This window comes from Aquarana catesbeiana, linkage group LG10, assembly GCF_042186555.1.
Source record: "Aquarana catesbeiana isolate 2022-GZ linkage group LG10, ASM4218655v1, whole genome shotgun sequence".
Classification (NCBI taxonomy): Eukaryota; Metazoa; Chordata; class Amphibia; order Anura; family Ranidae; genus Aquarana; species Aquarana catesbeiana.
The window spans coordinates 38864355-38883325 of NC_133333.1; the positions used below are offsets into that span (position 1 = coordinate 38864355).

The following is an 18971-nucleotide window of genomic DNA, read 5'->3' on the forward strand; positions in this document are numbered from 1 at the left end:
CTTACCTGGAGCTAGCCCCGATATATCTCCTAAACCCACACAGCTTAGGACAGTGATGGCAAACCTTGGCAATCCAGAGGTTTTTGAACTACATTTCCCATGATGCTCTTGCACTCTGCAGTGTAGTTGATCATCATGGGAAATGTAGTTCCAAAACATCTGGAGTGCCAAGGTTCGCCATCACTGGTTTAGGAGATATCCACGCATCAGCATGTGCCGACGTCATCGGCACTGAAGCAACGGCACATTCGTGCCATTGCTTCAGCTAGTGTGCTGTTGATCGGCGGCTCCCGCATGCATGTGTGGGAGTGACATCATGGCTCCAGCCAATCACAGCGCTGGAGCCCGCAATACCCGGAAGCAACTCCAGGAGCGATGTCATTGGCCAGAGCGGTGTACGGGGACTTCGTTCTTAGGTCTCTCTCATTATGCCTTTATCTTGCAGGTTTATGGCTATACTGCCACCTACAGGAGGATAGGACACTGGCAAACAAAAATTGTTATCTAGTCCAGTTGCAGTGGGGCACGGGCTGCGTTAGCGGTAAAGCACTGCTCGTTCCAGCAGCATTGTGTGCTTTCAAACCCAAAGAAAGAGTTAACAGCGCCACCCATTAATTTCAATGGCAGGGGCAGTTTAGGAGTGGTGTATTCATCACCCCAAGGACACTACTTGCAGGACTTTTTTCTGTTCTGCAAGCGCACCGTCCCAGTGTGAAAGCACTCAAGCTCACAGTAGGGAGACAGGGGAGGCAGTTTACAGGTGCTATACGCCGGTAAAGCACCTTCATTGCTAAAGGGGTCTTAGTACCACTTGCTGCAGAGGGGTGGGAAAAGGCCCTCAGACTCCCATTTTATTTCTAGTCTATTGAACAGTACAGGAGCTTGGGAAGCACTTCACGTTTAACTTTCAATACACACAGGTCTGGAATGGGGCACAATGCAGACTCCACTACCCAAGGGCCACATTCTAAGCTAGCTCACCCATGCAGTAGGGTCCAGGTACAGCATGTTTGTAAATGTGTGCTGACTAAACCCCTGCTTTTAACAGACGGTTAGACAGGCTAATTTGGTTGGTCAGCAGACTGGTTGGTGAGTTGAGCTATGGAATTGTCTTTTTCTTACGGGGTCCAGGTACAGCAATCTGGGAGGACAATCTGAGGAAAGGCCAGATAGCAGCTAGATCAAGACCAGCTCGCCGCAGTGCAGTGAAGAATCTTGCTTGAAGTTATTGGTTAGATAGAAAGAAAAAAAAAGTGCTCAGAATTCTCAGCAGAGCTGAAAAACCATTCAACCATCCAAGACACTTATAAGGCATGCTGGGTAGAGGCGGATTATCCTTGGCTGGTCTGAATTGTTTTTTTTGCCAGTATCCAATTCTCCTGTGGACAGTAGTATAACACAATAGTATATGAACTCTTGTGCCCCTCAATGAACAAGAAAACCAAATGTTAGAAAGCATGGTGGTGCATGTGCAATAGCACACATTATATAGAGTGGATATAAAGTCTACACACCCGTTAAAATGTCAGGTTTCTGTGATGTAAAAAACTGACAAAGATAAGTTATTTCAGAACTTTTTCCACCTTTAATGTGACCTATAAACTGTACAACTCAATTGAAAAACAAAAACTGAAATCTTTTAGGAGTCAGTACACACCTGCCATCTTTTAACCGCTTGCCGACCACCTCACGCCGATACACGTCGTCAGAAGGGCGCGTACAGGCAGATTAACGTAACGGAATATTGCCCTTTAACCACTTCAATATCAGGCACCTGCGCCCCTTCCTGCCCAGAACAATTTTCAGCTTTCAACACTGTTGCACTTTGAATGACAATTGCGCGGTCATGCAACACTGTACCCAAACTAAATTTTTATAATTTTCTTCCCACAAATAGCTTTCTTTTGGTGGTATTTGATCACCCCTGCGGTTTTTATTTTTTGCTAAACTAAAAAAGACCAAAATTTTTTGAAAAAAAAAATGTTTAGTTCCTTTCATAAAATTTGATTTTCCCCTTCATTGATGGGCACTGATTAGGCAGCACTGATAGGCAGCACTGATGATTAGTTACTGCTAAGTACTGACAGGTGTTTACTGCTGGGCAGTGATTGGCACTGGCACACTTTAACATTGGGGCATGGATTGGTACATTTGAGGGGGCTGTGCTGATTATCAGCACAGACCCCAAGACAGGGAGAGCCGCCGATTGGCTCTCCCTGTCAGCACAAACCAAGGAATGCCGTTTACCAGCACTTCCTGGTTCACGCGGGTGATCAGCTGTGATTGATCACATGGTAAGAAGCCTCTGACAGAGGCTTCTTATCACAATCGGAGATACAGCGTTTCAGACTGACACACCGCACTCGCGAACGGCACGAGCCGGCATGTTATCCTGCTGGACATCATGTGAGGCCCAGCCAGGTTAACAGAATCACTTCCGGCCATCAATCTGCTAGAGGACGGCAAGTGGTTAAGAAGCGGTTTGCAGGCGCACGACCTCCATGAGTGTGATCGTGGGTCCCACGGACTCGATGTCGGCAGGAATACCTGCGAGATCAACTCAGAGGAAGAACAGGGAAATGCTAAACAAGCATTTCCCTGTTCTGCATAGTGACACTGATCACCACGCCCTGTGATCAGGAGGGGTGATCAGTGTCATGTCACACATAGCCCCTCCCCCACAGTTAGAATTACTCCCTAGGACACACTTAACCCCTACAGTGCCACCTAGTGGTTAACCCTTCACTGCCAGTCACATTTACACAGTAATCAATGCATTTTCAATTGCACGGATCGCTGTATAAATGGTCCCAAAATCGCACCAAAAGTTTCCGATCTGTCCGCCATCATGTCGCAGTCACGATAAAAATCGCTAAACGCCACCATTACTAGTAAAAAAAATAAATAAAAATGCCATAAAACTATCCCCTATTTTGTAGACGCTATAACTTTTGCGCAAACCAATCAATAAACGCTTCTTGCGATTGTTACAAAAATATGTAGAATACATATCGGCCTAAACGGGGGGGGGGGGGGGGGGGGGTTATTATTTTTTGGGGATATTATAGCAAAAAGTAAAAAATGTGTTTTTTCAAAAGTGTTGCTATTTTTGTGTTTACAGCTCAGAGGTGATCAAATACCACCAAAAGGAAGCTCTATTTGTGGGGAAAAAAGGACGTCGATTTTGTTTGGTAGCCACGCCGCATGACCGCGCAATTGTCAGTTAAAGCGACGCAGTGCCAAATCGCAAAAAAAAGTGCCAAATTGCCCGGAGCGACGTGTTCGCGTCATCCCCTATCGCTGTGGTTACCAGCAGGACGGGCCGTCTGAGGGTATCCGGCCGGTGCCCCAGACTTCTCTTCACTTCGTTCGCCAGAGTTATTTTACATGCGAGTATTTATATATATTTTATCTAATAAAACCAAAGGATTTTACACTATTCGGAGCTCTTTCCATTTATGGCTTTCCGTGCTGAGGGTTTGCTGTCCCGCTACTGATCCATCTGATATCAAGGCCCCCTTTTCAACACAGCGGAGCTGTCTTTTTTTTGATGGTGGTCCGGAGTGATTATTCCTTAACAGCTTACCCAGACCCTCTGTAGTGGGGGGTCATGGGTCTCTGGTAAGCAGCCAGCCTTTCATGTTTGGTGATGGTGGATCTGAAACTTCAAACTTAATCATCAAACTTTCAACACTCATCAGCACTTGGGTGGTCATCGTATTAATTTTATGGACTTTAAAAGGTCTTAAACTTGCACTGATGCACATGATTATGCACTTTTGCACATGTACTGAATGTATATTTTTTATGAGCAACTACTTATATGCTCCATATACTCACAAGGTTTTTTTTGCACCTTATGATGGTCAATTGTCATTTACATCAGTCTGTTTTTATTAGAGGGAATTATGAACAGTTCCAAATAACAGTCAATATTGGCACAAAACCTTCAGGCTTCTGCTAGAAAGCTAAACATGAAGAGGAACTTCATCTTTTCGCATAACAACCCAAAGCATACATCCAAATTAACAAAGGAATGGCTTCACCAGAAGATTAAAGTTTTGGAATGGCCCAGCCAGAGCCCAGACCTGAATCCGATTGAAAATGTGGGATGATCTGAAGAGGGCTGTGCACAGGAGATGCCCTCACAATCTGACAGATTTGAAGTGTTTTTGCAAAGAATGGGCAAATATTGCCAAATCAAAATGTGCCATGCTGATAGACTCATACCCAAAGACAGTGCTGTAATAAAATCAAAAAGGTGCTTCAAAAAAAAAGTATTAGTTTAAGGGTGTGCAGACTTATGCAACCATGTTTTATTTTTACTCCCCTCCACCTAAAAAGATTTCAGTTTGTTGTTCAATTGAGTTGTATAGTTTATAGTTCACATTAAAAAAGGTGGAAAATTCTGAAAGGATTTATATTTGTCTAACTTTTTTTACATCACAGAAACCTGACATTTTAACAGGGGTGTGTAGACTTTTTACATCCACTGTATGTGCTACATGTGCATAGATGTGAACAGATTAAGATTCAACAGATTCATTCATGGGATGAATTGAATAAGAAGAAATACTGCGCTAACCAAACAAAACAATAAATGTAGCTGCAGCACAATTATGTGAGATATACACAAAACCGTAAATGTAAAAGGAAAATAAGGCTGCGCAAATTAAAATAAAATGAAACAGTTAATAAATACCCGTGATATACCACAAACACTCTGGGTAACAAAAAAATGAATACATTTAAACAAACAATTCTCAATACAAATTAAAATTTAAACAGTCCAGTGTAGAAAAATCCAGTGAATATTAGTGAAAGTGAATACATTTCCTTGATACAGACACCACCCTTAGATATGATCCACCACCACACAGATTGCGCGCTTACCGGAGGTCAAGCTTTAGCAAGCCTGCATAGTAAAATCAAGATCCCAACACCATTCCAGCAGCAGCAACTCCCTGTGGTCAACACCCAAAGCAAGCCAGGATGGCTAAGGTCTGCGGATACACAGGGCAGGCATCGAACAAGAGCTCATGGAAGCAGAGAAAAACTCACCATAGTGTGAACCAGCATATAAAGATTTTTTTTTTTTTTTTTTCAAGTAAAAGGTTGCACTTACAAGAAAAACAGATAAAAACATCCATAGAACAATTGCCGGCCAGCTTGCAGACACCCGTCCGCATACGAGATACACCACGATGACGTCAGCACGTCAACCTCCCAACATACATTTTGTCTAAAAAGGACGTCGTCTGGGGAACACTGGTTGAATATCAGCCTGGTTCAACAGAAACTGGCTGCCATTTTGCCAGTGTGTACAGCAGCCTGTCCAACTGATGGAACTGGCTTCTGTCAAATGGACAGGCTAGAAAACCAGCATCCGATCAGCGCTAGCAGCCGATGGCAGATAAGTGTTGCGGGGGGGATATGATACAGAACAGAACAGCACAGTGGGGAAAATTGACACACTAACATTACTTGTGTTACTACAGCATTTTAAGTTTTTTTTATTCAGTCCGCTGTACCAACGAGAAACTAAAAAACCCACACACACTTCTAGTGTGTACCCCACGATAGTTTGCAAATCTCATGCCTATGTTAACTATGGCTAGGAAACCTGCAGTTCCTATGGGACAAGCCAGCTTCCTAAATAAAGTGCAGTCATTTACAGTCCACAACAAAATGACCCTCCAGAAAACAAATCAGGGGAGCTGCCATTGCCTACTAGTAGTTCCATACTCCAGAGCAGTCCTATTTTCATGCGCATCTTAACACCCAATATAGTCATGTTTCAGGTCAGCAAAATCAGTAAAAATGGAAGGATGAGGATTAGCAGCTGAAGCAATACTTTCAATTACAAGTCAACAATGGCTGCTCCCATAAGAACAGGAAAATAAAAGGTCTGTTTTAATGTTTCTCATCAGAAACCAGCACTGTTGAGAAAAACTGGTATAAGAGAGGCATGCGCATTGGCTATGCATTCAGTGGTACTCCAGTCAAACATTTACGGGCAAAGAAAAATTCATTTGACAATCACATGTACAAACAGCTTGTTGGATTTCCCATTCCAAAATCATGGACATTAATTGGCAGTCAACAACCTCCCCCTCTTTTCTTTTGGAAAAGTTTTCCCCACACGATTTTAGAGTGTCTTGGAAGAATGGATACAAATTCACTCAATTAACCCTTGCAAGGTCACTGATGTTGGATGAGAAAACCTGGCCCACAATTATCCCCTAATGTGTTCAACTGGGTTGAAGTCAGAGCTCTGTGCAGTCTACTCTAGTTCCTGCACACCTCAAACCATGTCTCTGGCCCCTTTCAAACGAACAGTCTGACCAGTCATCTGCCCGATCTGATTAGCTCAGCAGGGGATCAGCGGACAGATCCCCTGCTGAGAAAAACTGATCCGGTCTGTGAAAAGGGCCCTTATGGAGCTGGCTTTGTGCACCAGGGCATAGTCATTTTGGGACAGAAATGGGTCATCCCCAAACTGTTGCCACAAAGTTGGAAGCTCACAATTGTCTAAGGTGTCTGTATGCAAAACATTACCCATACCATTCACCGGATACACACATGAACTCAAAAATGTTGAGGAGCATCCAACATCCTTTTGGCCATGCAGGAGTTCAAGAACCAGAGTTCTTCTGATTGCAAATCGGAGCTCAGATTTTTCAGAGGATCGGTAAGTCCACAATACCATACATGCATAATAATGAGAATGAGCCCTGGCACACATACACACAAACACGAATAACAAAAACAAGAACCGGAAGGTCTTCATGCCAATAATTTATTGAAGATTGCTGTACACTTCCAGAAGCCACAGCAGCCCACAAGAGGACAGAGGCCAGGGCTTCTACCAAACTATATTCTGGCTTTTTGTTTTGCTTCTACAACAATACAGTATTCACGTCTCAATTCTAAAACAGGAATAAAAAGGGAAGGGACTGGGGGGGAAAAAAATAAAATGGTTAAAAGGGGGCAAGGTGGGAGATCAGAAGGGTAGAAATCAAAGTTGACTCAACATTTTCATTAAGAAAAATAAAACAAAATGAACATATTTACAAAAATCAATTGCTACATATTCTCAGATACAAGAATTTGTAGTATGAGGAAAATATATATATTTACAAAGAAAAAAAAAAAAAAAAAAAAAAAAGGCAGGGAAACTATTCCAAAATTTGACCCACAAAAACTAGATTTTGACCCACAAAAACTAGATTTAGAAGAAAATGGGGATGTTGGTGTGTTGGTGGCAGGTAAAATGGATCAATTTTTTTTGGCTGCCAGGACAAGCAGATAAGCTGAGGAAAACAGACCTGTAATATCCAGTTTTATGGAACAGCTACAGGTCACCAATAAAAGGCTTTAAAACAAAACATGGAAGTGTCAAACTAGTTGATTTTAAAAGGCGAAATTGATCAACGGGTTTTCTCCACCCTAATGCAGATCCCCTGCTTGCAACCAAAAAGGTCTCTGGAAAAAACGTGTCGTTTGACAGAACTCCTCTGAGATGGGCCTGTATCCAACAGGCACAATCTTGCAAGAGAGCCGTCTACAGCACCATGAAACAGTTGCTACGTTGAACCATTTTCAAGAGACAACTTGGCTGAGAAGCAAAAAATTTGCATGCAAGTGAAGAAACTCTAGAACGTACCCACAGCTCAGCCTCAAGGCTTTATGACACCACTGAGGTACCAGTGCCTAACGCAAGCATTAGGTCACAACACAGATCAGTTCAGTCCAGCACATGGATGGCTCCACTATAAATGCAACACAAAAAGGTCCCTCATCTATACTGTGTATAGATCAGGACAGCTACTCTGAGGCTTATACAGTATGGCAGTGCAAAGACCGACAATCTATAGAGAGTTTAACAAACCACAAAATACAATCACAGCTCCTCTTTCACACATGTGACTCAAACTGGAATCCAGTGGGTTGCCAAGCACCACTAGCAAGCTGCTTTCTTGAATTGGCCTGCGTCAGCTGGAGAATGGCAAAACCACTAATCACAAGCGTTATAGCAATAACATGGTGAGTGCAGCGTATGGGGTACCAAGAAGAGTACTGACCGCTACTGGGAGGGGCCTTCATAAAGTGAAGAAAAAGCTTAGCGCCTATATTATCTCTTTCATTCACCCAGTGCAGTGTGGGAGAATAAAAAAGGATTCCACATGAAGCAAAAGCAGTTGTGTATTCATTAAGAGACCCTGTCTTGGGAGTAGAACGAATGTAGAACTGTAAATTAATTTGTTTTGCTGGTGTGTAGATCTGAAACACTTCCAAGTACATTTAACAGTCTGGATTCATTAGCTAGGACATCCTTTCTCAACCTTTTCAACACAAAGGAACCCTTGAAATAACTTTCTGATCTCAAGGAACCCAAGCTACAATTATTATATCCACAAGTCATGATACATTAGCGATTTGGTCAGTGGGAAGAATGCGCCTTACTCTTGTGGTCGTTGGGAAGAATTATCCCCTTACAGAAAACTAAAAAGATCAATGGTCGTCACTGGGAACATATCTGAGAGGAAGAAATTGCTCAAGGAACCCCTGGAAACCTTTGGAGGAATCCTGGTTGAGAGACCCTGGGCTAGAAGGACTTAAAGTACGGGCAATGGATTCACCTTGACTATGGTCAAGGACCAAAGGTCTCCATTTATGAAAGCATCTTAGTCTGTGGTGCCCCATTCCTAAGAGCCTAACCCCCCTCCCCACACTCTCCAATAAGGCTGAGAACATGGGAATTAATCACTGAGTGGATGATCATTGCAAGGTCTTGATAAACAAGGACATTAACCATGATGCTCAACTACACTGCAGAGTGCATGAGCATCAAGGGAAATGCAGCTCTAAAACATCTGGTTTTACAAGGTTCAATATCACTGGCCTAGGCAAATGACATGGGTGCCCCCGATGCCTCCTGGGATGCATTACATGCGTATTCAGGGAGGCACTATACTAGTTCCATTCAGTAAAGGAGGGGGGGCAGAGGACCCTGCAGAGAGGAGGTTCCCAGCAGGAGAGTCAGCCGGCTAGATGAGTATACTTGCTGTGCAGAACACAGCATCAGGTAAGCTTAAAACTGAGACACCAAAGCTTAGCCAACAGAAGGTGTAGTTTTCTGGACAATTTCCTCCTACAAACAGCTTAAAAACCCAGTCCTCAGTGCATACGTAGCCTATATAGTAAAAAGCGCTGCAGACACTCTAAAGCTTAAGACATTAAAAGGGCTTCTCACAGCTTCACTTCTATCCCAAGCAGAAGTAACCTAAAACATAATAAAAACCCTAAAAATGTAAAATGGCTTTACACCTGTGTATAATAAAATAAAAACTACCAGGCTGCTACTTACTTTCTAACCTAAACCTGTAATCTGATGATAGGTTGCTAGAAAGTGGCATTGCCCCTTTCTCTTATGCACCAATTCAAGCACATGGAGGGCAAGGATTCTGTAACTTAGTTTTCTTTTTTTGCAGTTTCACACTTAGGCAGCATCTGATGCTGCATCTGTCCCCCGCCGCCTCTGCACTGAGAACCAAGCGATCGAACATCGATTCCCTTACCTCCCCGTGCAGAGAGCTGCTGACTGTCAATTAGCAGCTCTCCGCTCTGCTCCTCGACGCTTATTGGAGCGCTGAGCTGTGGAGGGGCAGGGAGCGGCAGTCTCAGCTTCTCACTGGGAGGGTGAGACGGGTATCCAGGTCCAGGCACCTGACTCCAGACTTGATTGTCGGGATGATGCGGTTCCTGGATGGATTCCTGTAATGTCAGCAGAGAGCGGACTCAGCCCACGCTCTGCTGAAAACAGGTCACAGGAGTGCAAAAAAAAAACCATTGCACTCCTGTGACCCATAGGAAAAGCCCAGCCAAATGAGCTCAGGCTGGACTTCTACTTTAAGCTCAGTATTAACCACATTTTGCAATAAGGGGCTAAAAAAAAAAAAAAAAATCTGCTGAGAACATATAAATGACCTTCACTGATTACTTCTAAAAAAAAAAAAAAAAAAATACTGATTGCGTGGCTCCTTTACACAATTGCCGACCTAAAGCAAGAATGCAGATTAAAACAGGACTCATTTGCTGTCTAGTACTGATGCCAGGTAACTAGTCTTTGTAGAATCCAACAAGGGTAGACCGCCACTACAGGTTTTCTTTACAAATATAAAACATTGTTAAGCATAATGAAGTTTCACCAATGGCTGCCTTTATGCAGAAAGCTTATGACATTATCTGTTGTTTCTACCGCAAAGTTGAGGCAGATGCTTAAAAATGCCTTTCTGCCAGGGCAAAGACCATGAAGTTTGTGCCTGTGTGCAAGAACAGCAATTTGTATATACACTCAATCCGGAGTTCAAAATTCCATTGCAAGCTGGCAGCACATACTGAACAAAAGCAACTTTTTTTGCATAGATACAGCCACTGGTGAATGAAAACTTCAGCGAAGAAAAACATGGATTACTAGGTGAAGCCTGCAGCCATAGTGCTAGAAGCTGATGCAAACATCAGACTAGGTCGTGATATATGTATTATGTAGGAACTCCACAAAGCCAGATTTTAGGCTTCTTTCACACGGGGTGGACTGCGGCTGCGATCCACCTGCTCAGCAGGGGAGCTCTCTGCTGATACCCGCCAACAGGTCTGTGTCTGCTCCACTCATGCAGAGCAGACACTGACAGACCGCTCTTCTCTATGGGCAGCCGGATGTAAACGGACCGCCTGTCCGCTTACAACCAACTGCCGTCTGATCCGCTAAACGGAAGAGGAACTGTTCTCCATCTGTATTTTTGGCGGATGAGATTGAATGTAGGTGAGTGTAAACTGAGACATGTCCGTTTACACCCGCCGCTCCATAGAGAAGAATGGAGGTTCCGATTGGGTCTGCTAGAAAAATGGACAGGCGGACCCGATCGGAACATCTGTGTGAGAGGGGCCTAAGGCTCTCATTTATCCAGGTCATGGTAAAGCTAGTAGTAGTTGGTCACAATTGGTCAGACTGGCTCTAATGTTGGAGAATTTGCTACTTGTCCAAGCAGCTTGTTTAGTTCATTAGAAGAGGTTGGGTTGCTTGGATAAGCAATGAAATGTCTAACATTATGAAACAAGTCCATGCAAATGTGACCAACTATTAGAAGCTATGCTCAAATAGGGTGTTCTTGGCCTTGTGCTGGACCCTGTAGAAGTAGAGAGCTATGGACTATGGTCTACAAATGAAAGGCAAATTGAGACCCACAGCTACATGAAAATGTTAAAGATCGTTTTCAACAGGAGTTCCGCATGCAGCTTTGGCCATACAGGGAAAAAAAAAAAAAAAAAAAAAGTGTACAAGTGACACCGCTCCAGACAAACTTTTGCACAAACCAGCCATGGGCACACAAGCTCCGAGACCCACCTGCTTCCTTCCAGGCATACAAAATCATAAGCAGCACTTGACTTACCAAACCGCAACAAGCTTTGATTGCTTAATAATGGCACTGGATTAGGTCAGAGACACATGCTCCAACACAGTGGAGTGAGGCTTGTGTGTGTAATGACCTTCCCTAGCAGAACATAAAACTTTCCTTCACTCCATTTAGCCGTTTGGAGCCAAGTGAAATATTTAAACGAGAGAAAAGTATTAACTCATACGTTTGCCCATACTGTGGTTTTTTTTAATGGTGCCTTACGACTGCACAGTGCCTGCACATGGAAGGGGAGTCCAGCGCTCTGTGTAAGTTCTGACAAGTCTGTTTGGAGCTTACATGGGACTTTACCCAGGTCCCAGGAAGAGAAAAAAAAAAAGTTTAGAAAGGAAAATATATGCTGCTAGGGTCGTGGAAGTTAAGTGGCTTCCCTGCATGACCAAAGAAAAAAAGATCAAATAATCCACTATAGAAGGATGATGCCCAAATTTGAGACTGAGCCTAGGTTCAGACTAGTGCAAAGCGGGAAACAGCGAGATTCCAGCGCCAGTTCCCACATCGGTCCTCTCCCACAGGCAGTTCACACTGCCTTCTGCGAACCGCTGCGGGTGTCAATACATTGTTAATGACACCCCCAGATCGGTTCACAGAACGCAGTGCAAACAGAACTCGCACAGGAATCAGATCGCATTGGTGAGAAAACCCACGTGATCCGATTTTAGTGCGAGAGAAACAAGTCTGCACCTTTTGTGTGAATCCAATGCCAATTCAGCCATACAACTGTATGGCTGAACTCACATTGCTCAGACATGGCATGTGATCGGCACCTGCTGTGCGGGTGCGAATCACATGCAATGTCAGAGATCACTATAGTCTGAACCTAGGCTGAAGGGAAAGCTTCAACGGTAAAACCATGTTATGCAACTCCTAGTTTGGCGACTGCCTGCCTCACCTATCAGTGGGGGTAAGACTTCAATATAGCAAACAGAAAGGGCCTGACAATATCACCCTGGCAAGAACTGAAAAACTGGTAGAGACAAAGAGGGAACTTTTTTCAAAACCTCTGTACAAGTATGTAGAGCGGAGTTGGGACTAACAGGATCAAACGCTTGATTAAAAATGAATTGCCAGGAGATATACAAGAACCCCACACAGATTAGGAGTTATGATCACATGACCATGTCCTGCTGTACATGGCACACATTGCCAAGACTACAAAAAAGCTAAAAGTATAATCAGCAAATAGGGGCCCCATTTATAGTAAATGTCTGAGAGAACAGTCTTCAGTCTGTGCTGCTCTACACTAACCAGTCGCCATCTGCCCTATGAGAGAAGGAACACAAGACTAAGCCCCAGTTCACACTATAACCCGCATGTGAATCACACAGGAACTGCACCGCATTCCTATGTAATTCAGCAGGGTATGATTTGAGCTTATTCATTTTGAATGGGCTTAAAAGGGCATAAAAGTGGTGCCGGCATCTTTTTTGGAGCAGCACCGCAAGCAGACTGCATGGTCCTTTTGTACCAGGCAATCCAGTGCACTGCATTTGGGGTGTTTTTAACTCTGCATTGACACCTGCAGTGGATCACAAACTGTGCGATTGCAATGCGGGAAACGCACAGGTATTGCTGCGTTTCCTGCACCACGTGTGTTAACCTAGGCTAACCGATTGCTCGGTGGGAACATTGTCCCAAAGCAGATTTCCTTTAGACACTTTCATAAATTAAGTCCAGAGTCAAAAGGAACTTTGCATTTGTATCCAGATTATTCTGAACTGCGCAGGTAACAAGAGAGTGGCTATTGGTCTATCAGATAGGTTTATGCATGAGGCCCAGAGTCCTAAGAAAGGCGAAGAATTACATCATACAATAAAAAAATAAAATAAAAAAAAGGTTCTAAAAAGCTGTTAAAGAACAGACACTGTAGCAGAAAACCAGAACCACTGCCACAGAGGTAGGTGCATTAGTACAATGGGGGAGCTAAACATTCTAGCGCAGATCTAATTTACCATGTGCTCTGGTTAGCCTACACTGACTGACTGAACAGCTGCCAGATTCTGTATTTGCCATGTTTGGCAGCCTTCAAGAGACCTTCAGTCAGCCACTGGAAAATATGATGCCTACAGCTCTACATTCGAGAAGTACTGTTTATATTAACTGGGGAGACTGATATACATACACCAAGGGGCAAAGGACAATTGAAATAAAAAGGGGGGAAAATAAAAAATAAAAAGAGCAAAAATATATATGCATTGTTCCTTTGCCCACTTCGAAACAACTGAACACTTGACAACATGATCAAAGTTGGCCAGGAGCCACCACATGACAAGCCAAAGGACTGACATTGACAAGATGCCCAAAAGGTCACCCATGTTTTGAAGGTGTCCAAAGCAGCGCTTTACAGCTTTTCAGGCATCGGCTTCTGTGCAGTTAAAAAGGAACCCCTGACTTCCGAATGATAAATTTGATTGGGGTTTTAAAACCCAGTAGTGGACGATCAAACCGCGGCTGATCATCAAAAAGTCAGTGATGAGGTGAAGATAAAACAGGACATCCCCATAATGCCAGATGCCTCTTGCGCACGGGTAGTGTCAAGCGTCAGCTGGGATGAGGAAGTGAGAAGAGCACAGATGATATGGGGTGGGGGTGGGGTGAAGGTGGAAGAGTAATCCTCATGAGTTGTTCAGCTCTGCTACGTCACTGGTTTTGAGTCTGTCTGATCCAGGTCTTGCCTCCCCTATTAAAAAAGGAAAAAAAAAAAATTAAATATACTTTCGGCATTTAAAAATCTCATTGCTCTTCTGCAAACTGACATTTCTGGTGGTGTGAAAGGCAGATTTTCCTCCTCCCTCATTTTTCTATTGGCGCATCTCTATGCTGTACAGTCTTGATAAGCAAACAGGAAAACGGTAGGAGAGACCAGCCCAGCACCAGAATGGTTAGTTTAAGGCATAGCAGGCACCTCCAGGAATCTGCACTGCTGTTAAACTACATGTCTGGGAAAAATAAAGTACAGTATGTGCTCATTTATCTGTTTGGTCTCTTTAGTAAAGCTGCAAATACAGAAATGTACCTGTTAGGGCTTGTTCACACTAGCGTTGCTCCCATGTTCAGATTGCTCTTTAATGAGCATTTGACAGGTGTGCATTGCGCGCAGTTGCAGCACGGCCCCATTCACTTAAACAGTAGTAAGAATTCTGGTCATGGGTGTAGACATGTCCAGCCACAATGCTTTGCGGCATGCGTACACACCCAACCACTGCCTTTCCAGCTAAGGAAGCAGTTGAGAGGCGGGAAAAGTCAACTGCATGGTTTTACTGACTCCAACCACTAGTGTAAATGAGCCCTTAATCTGCCAAAAAAACCACATGTGCTCTTAACTTCCTGTAGTGAGCCTACAACTCTGCTTTGGTTCCGCTGAAATCCCAAGCAGTGCAGCCAGCCCCGCCTGAGCTCTCCCCTGCTGGACCCACCCCCACATTAGGGAGATTGAGCGGAGGTGGTGATCTGTAGTCCAGCATAGAAGGCAGGGCTGACTACTTGGGATTTCAGCTTGTGAGGCATTTGGTTGGCTCTGATAATCAGGATCACACTTATTTCGGTCAGAATCTACAGGTATTTTCTGTACTTGTGTTTTTACAGGCACAAACTAAGGGCAGCATATGTTTATTATCTTGCTCAGGCATACACTTTAATGGTTGTAAAATATGCATTGCATGTTAAAACTTGGTTCACTTTCCACCTGCACCCTGCCCGTAAAGTCTTTCCTAACCTTTGGATTGCTCTCCTTTGGTCTATAAGACAAACGCCATTGAAGAGCTTTCCAGATTCAGTGAACTTTCCAACTGCACAATAAGTAACTTTGTAAAACATTGTTAGTCATCCAGGAGCTCTCTTTCCCAGCCTCCTCACATCATTACAACAAAGTCCAGAAAAATCAAATTACCTGAGTCGACCCTGGCTATGAAACAGCTGCCTTCTGTACATGCGTTGGATCCCTCCCTGTTGACAGAGATCACCGCACAATTATATTCCAAATACAATTCACTGGGTTAGTTATGAAGCAGCTGCCTTCACAATAGGCCATCTTTTTATATTCATCTTAGGCCTCATTCTCACTGGGAATTTAGCCCTGGGTACAGGAGACTACAGCATTTTAAAGTGGGCGAAAGGCACATCACTGCTGCCAGCAGCATGGGAGGCTGAAAGCTGGTGTGGTTGGATGGTGCACTGAACGGTACCAACATTTCGCCCAGGGATGAATGCCACAACAGCTTTGAGCCTCTGTTTTCTAGGATGCCGGCCGCATGGCTAGACAGGTGTACCTGTGTTTCCCCTGTACCAAGACACCAGGATCTCAAGCACGGGGGGGCTAACACCTATAGTGCATGAGGCCTTCTCTGTAAAGCTCCAGTGGAACAAAATTTATAGCCAAGAGACAGCTTACTGGTAAGGCAGCTACAATGTAATGCAGCTGTCATTAACGAGGAAAAAGCATACCAGCAGTTAAACTGAAATTTGGAGTGCATAAAAAGAAAAAAAAAAGTGAATTTTTTTTTGCCCTGACCAAACCCACCCTCTCCCCTCGACGGATGCATACTTACCTCATTCTGGCAGCCACAACCTCTGGTGACTATTTACATCTAGTTGCACAAGTCTCACTGTCCCGAGTGCCTGTGCATAGACATCTATAAGGTGGCTCCTGGGGCCAAATAGAAAGGAGATGGCGCTATAGAAGTCCCAGGCTATAATGCGCTGGCATGGCCAGAAAGTTACTGCACACCTGAAGCCCCAAACCAAAGCAAACATGCATCTGTGGATGGGGAAAATGGGTTTGATTTGGTCAGGGCAAAAAGAATAAGTGTACTTTGTTTTAAGTTAATTTAATTCAAGTACATACACAAGTAGAGCAGAACTCAATACTTTTTTGGGACAGAGAGGGGTAGGTTATAAAACCTGTCAGGCTGGTATTGCTGTGTACAAGACAAGCCCCCCCACCGGCACATGGGATGTCAAAGCCGGCTGCTACCAAAAGACTTGCTGTAGTTCTATTTTGAATAATTTATCCAACAACCATTCTTTACCGCCTGTATTTGTGGTCTCCAACGTACCTTTACAGTAATTTTCTCTAACCTAGTTTGCTTTTCCATAAACCGTTTATCCCATGGCATCTGTGGACCAGGAGACCCATACAAAAAGTGAGTAAACCTGCACCACATGTGTAGTCTCACTGCCCTGTGTGGTCTAAGTGGTCACTCATTTACAAGCAGTGCAGAAGAGTGAAGCGCCACCGAGAAACCCTGTCCATCTTCCTGCACTACTCAAGAGTGACTGACAGCAAGTCAGCTTTGATATCAAACCCTGGGGTTATGGTATAGGTCAGTGATGGCAAACCTTGGCGGTACCCCAGATGTTTTAGAACTACATTTCCCATGACGCTCCTGCACTCTGCAGTACAGTTGAGCATCATGGGAAATGTAGTTCCAAAACATCTGGGGTGCCAAGGTTCGCCATCACTGATATAGGTAGTCTCCAGAGCACACTGCCTATGCCTTTGGCATGCAGGCAGACAGACAGACTGCTAGAGAATTTAGTCGCAGCATCCAACTGAGGAGTGTGGGCAGTGGAGGTGGGCATTCGGACGGCATAATTTTGCTTTATTCCCCCCCCCCCCCCCCCCCCTTTCTTGTTCCTTTGCCTCTTCCACTTCTCCCCCCACCCCTCCTTTTTTTTTCCCCAACTTTTCCTAACTCTTCAATTTGCACTTATTTTTAAGCTATTTTGATAACACTCTTTGTAGAGCACTCTGCATACTCCCAACCCACGCCGGCTCTAGTATTTAGGATTGTTGTATGTCTTTATAAGAATTCTTTATTTCAAATGTATACTTTATATGGCAACCCTTTGTGTTGAAGATGACTGGTGGTATACAATTTGGATGCTTTTATATTTGTTCTTGATGTTTTAATATTTTTCACCCACGTTGTGGGTTTTACCTTTTTGAGGTCATTCTTTGCCTACAATTTGTGTACTTTTTGGAAAAACCTTTTAACATACTAAAACATAATTTAGTCCCAGCAGCACAAGCAAGCAACTCCCACAGGCAATCCAATGCATGAGAGGAGGACCCTATTCCAAAATTTTAGTGGCTTTGTATCCTAGGTTGGGAAATCCTGGGCTGTATTTTGGATCAGGCTGGGATTATAAAGTTATATTTTCACTGAAACTGGAAACCCCTAGGAACCTCTCAGAACATGTTTCAAGACGGCAGCTGTTCCATTCTTAGAAGCTGAAAAGTTGAGCGAAACGAATGGTGTAAACCAGTTTTAACTTATTTCTTTTAAAGTGTAATAATTAAACAAAGTTTTGCCCTTTTTTGGTATTAAACAAAAGCAGTGAAGTTTAATAAAAAGCTAACCACTAAGTCTGTGCGCGTTTTCTTCTGCAGATGGAAAATGCAGACAATAAATCGCTGCTAGCGAGGGATGTGCGATACTTATTGGTTCAGCTGTGTGTGATCTAATATTTCTACACAGGACAAAACTCATGCCTTTTTTTAACATTGTCATAAAATCCTGGGTGGTTTTGTTGGTTCTCAATGACAACCTGCTGTGTGCAAGTGGTAAATATGAAACATTTAAAGACTAAGGCGACCTATGACTTTTCTGGTGGGTTTCTCTTACAGCTAAAATCAGGCGAATGCTCCCACACCACTTACCATGATGTAACTGTGACTGTGCATGAGGGGGTATGAGGATGGAGTTCAGTGTGGGCTGAATGGAGAGTTCTGCAAAGGAAAAGAAAAAGGAAAAGAATGAGGGCACTTAGAATTTATAGAATTTTTTTTTTCACACTGTTGCTTTAACTTTTTATCACTTATTGCTATCACAAGGAATGTAAACATTCTTTTGACAGCAATAGGCGAGTGAGCGGTACTCTTTATGGAGAGATCTGGGGGTTTAAGACCCCAAAATCACTCCTCTGCCCTTAAAAGCATTCAAAACACCAAGATCTGTTTTTGAAGGCTCTCTTTTTTTTAAATGGCGTCGTTGACATCCGGGTAAACCGGAAGTGATGTTACATCGTTCCCAGGTTACCATAGCGAAGAGCCGCTCAAAGTCTATCTTGGCTTTGTTCGGCTGCAGCCAGGCATCATCCTGGTATAACCACTAAAAGTCCAGCAACGTATGGGTACGTCGCTGATCCGGAAGTGGTTGATATGGTGCGATGTTCGACATTGCATGTGACTCGCAGTGGCTTTGCAGGGTTTCCGCATCGCTGCAGTGTGAACCGAGCCTTAAAGTGAAATTGCCCCTCAGGGATGATTATAGTAGCTTATCGTTTTTCACTGCTGGCAATGAGGCAGTCTGAAGTCACACTGGTTGTCGAACACAATGTTTGATCAAATCAACCAAAAAAAAAAAATTTATAATATAGCCTTTGGCCCCCATGCTGCCTTCACAGGCATACAAGTTCAACCAATCCGTACAGCAGCTCTAAGGCTCCGTTCACATCGCCGCATTCCAAAACCGCAGGCAGAATCACCGCGAT

At 43.7% G+C, this 18971-nt stretch overlaps 1 protein-coding gene across 2 annotated transcripts in view; it reads right to left on the reverse strand.

The window, feature by feature from the left end:
* Positions 1–7216: 7216 nt before the first annotated feature.
* The window catches only part of GSK3A (glycogen synthase kinase 3 alpha), a 75641-nt gene continuing 63886 nt past the window's right edge, over positions 7217–18971 (reverse strand). The window contains exons 10-12 of one of the 2 annotated variants that reach the window (XM_073602026.1): positions 18139–18207; positions 15367–15422; positions 7217–14157 (exon numbers count right to left, since the gene is read on the reverse strand). In XM_073602026.1, the coding sequence (XP_073458127.1) occupies positions 15382–15422; positions 18139–18207 (110 nt within the window). In that variant the 3' untranslated portion in view covers positions 7217–14157; positions 15367–15381. The remainder of the gene's footprint in view (positions 14158–15366; positions 15423–18138; positions 18208–18971) is intronic. The other variant, XM_073602025.1, reaches the window with a different exon arrangement.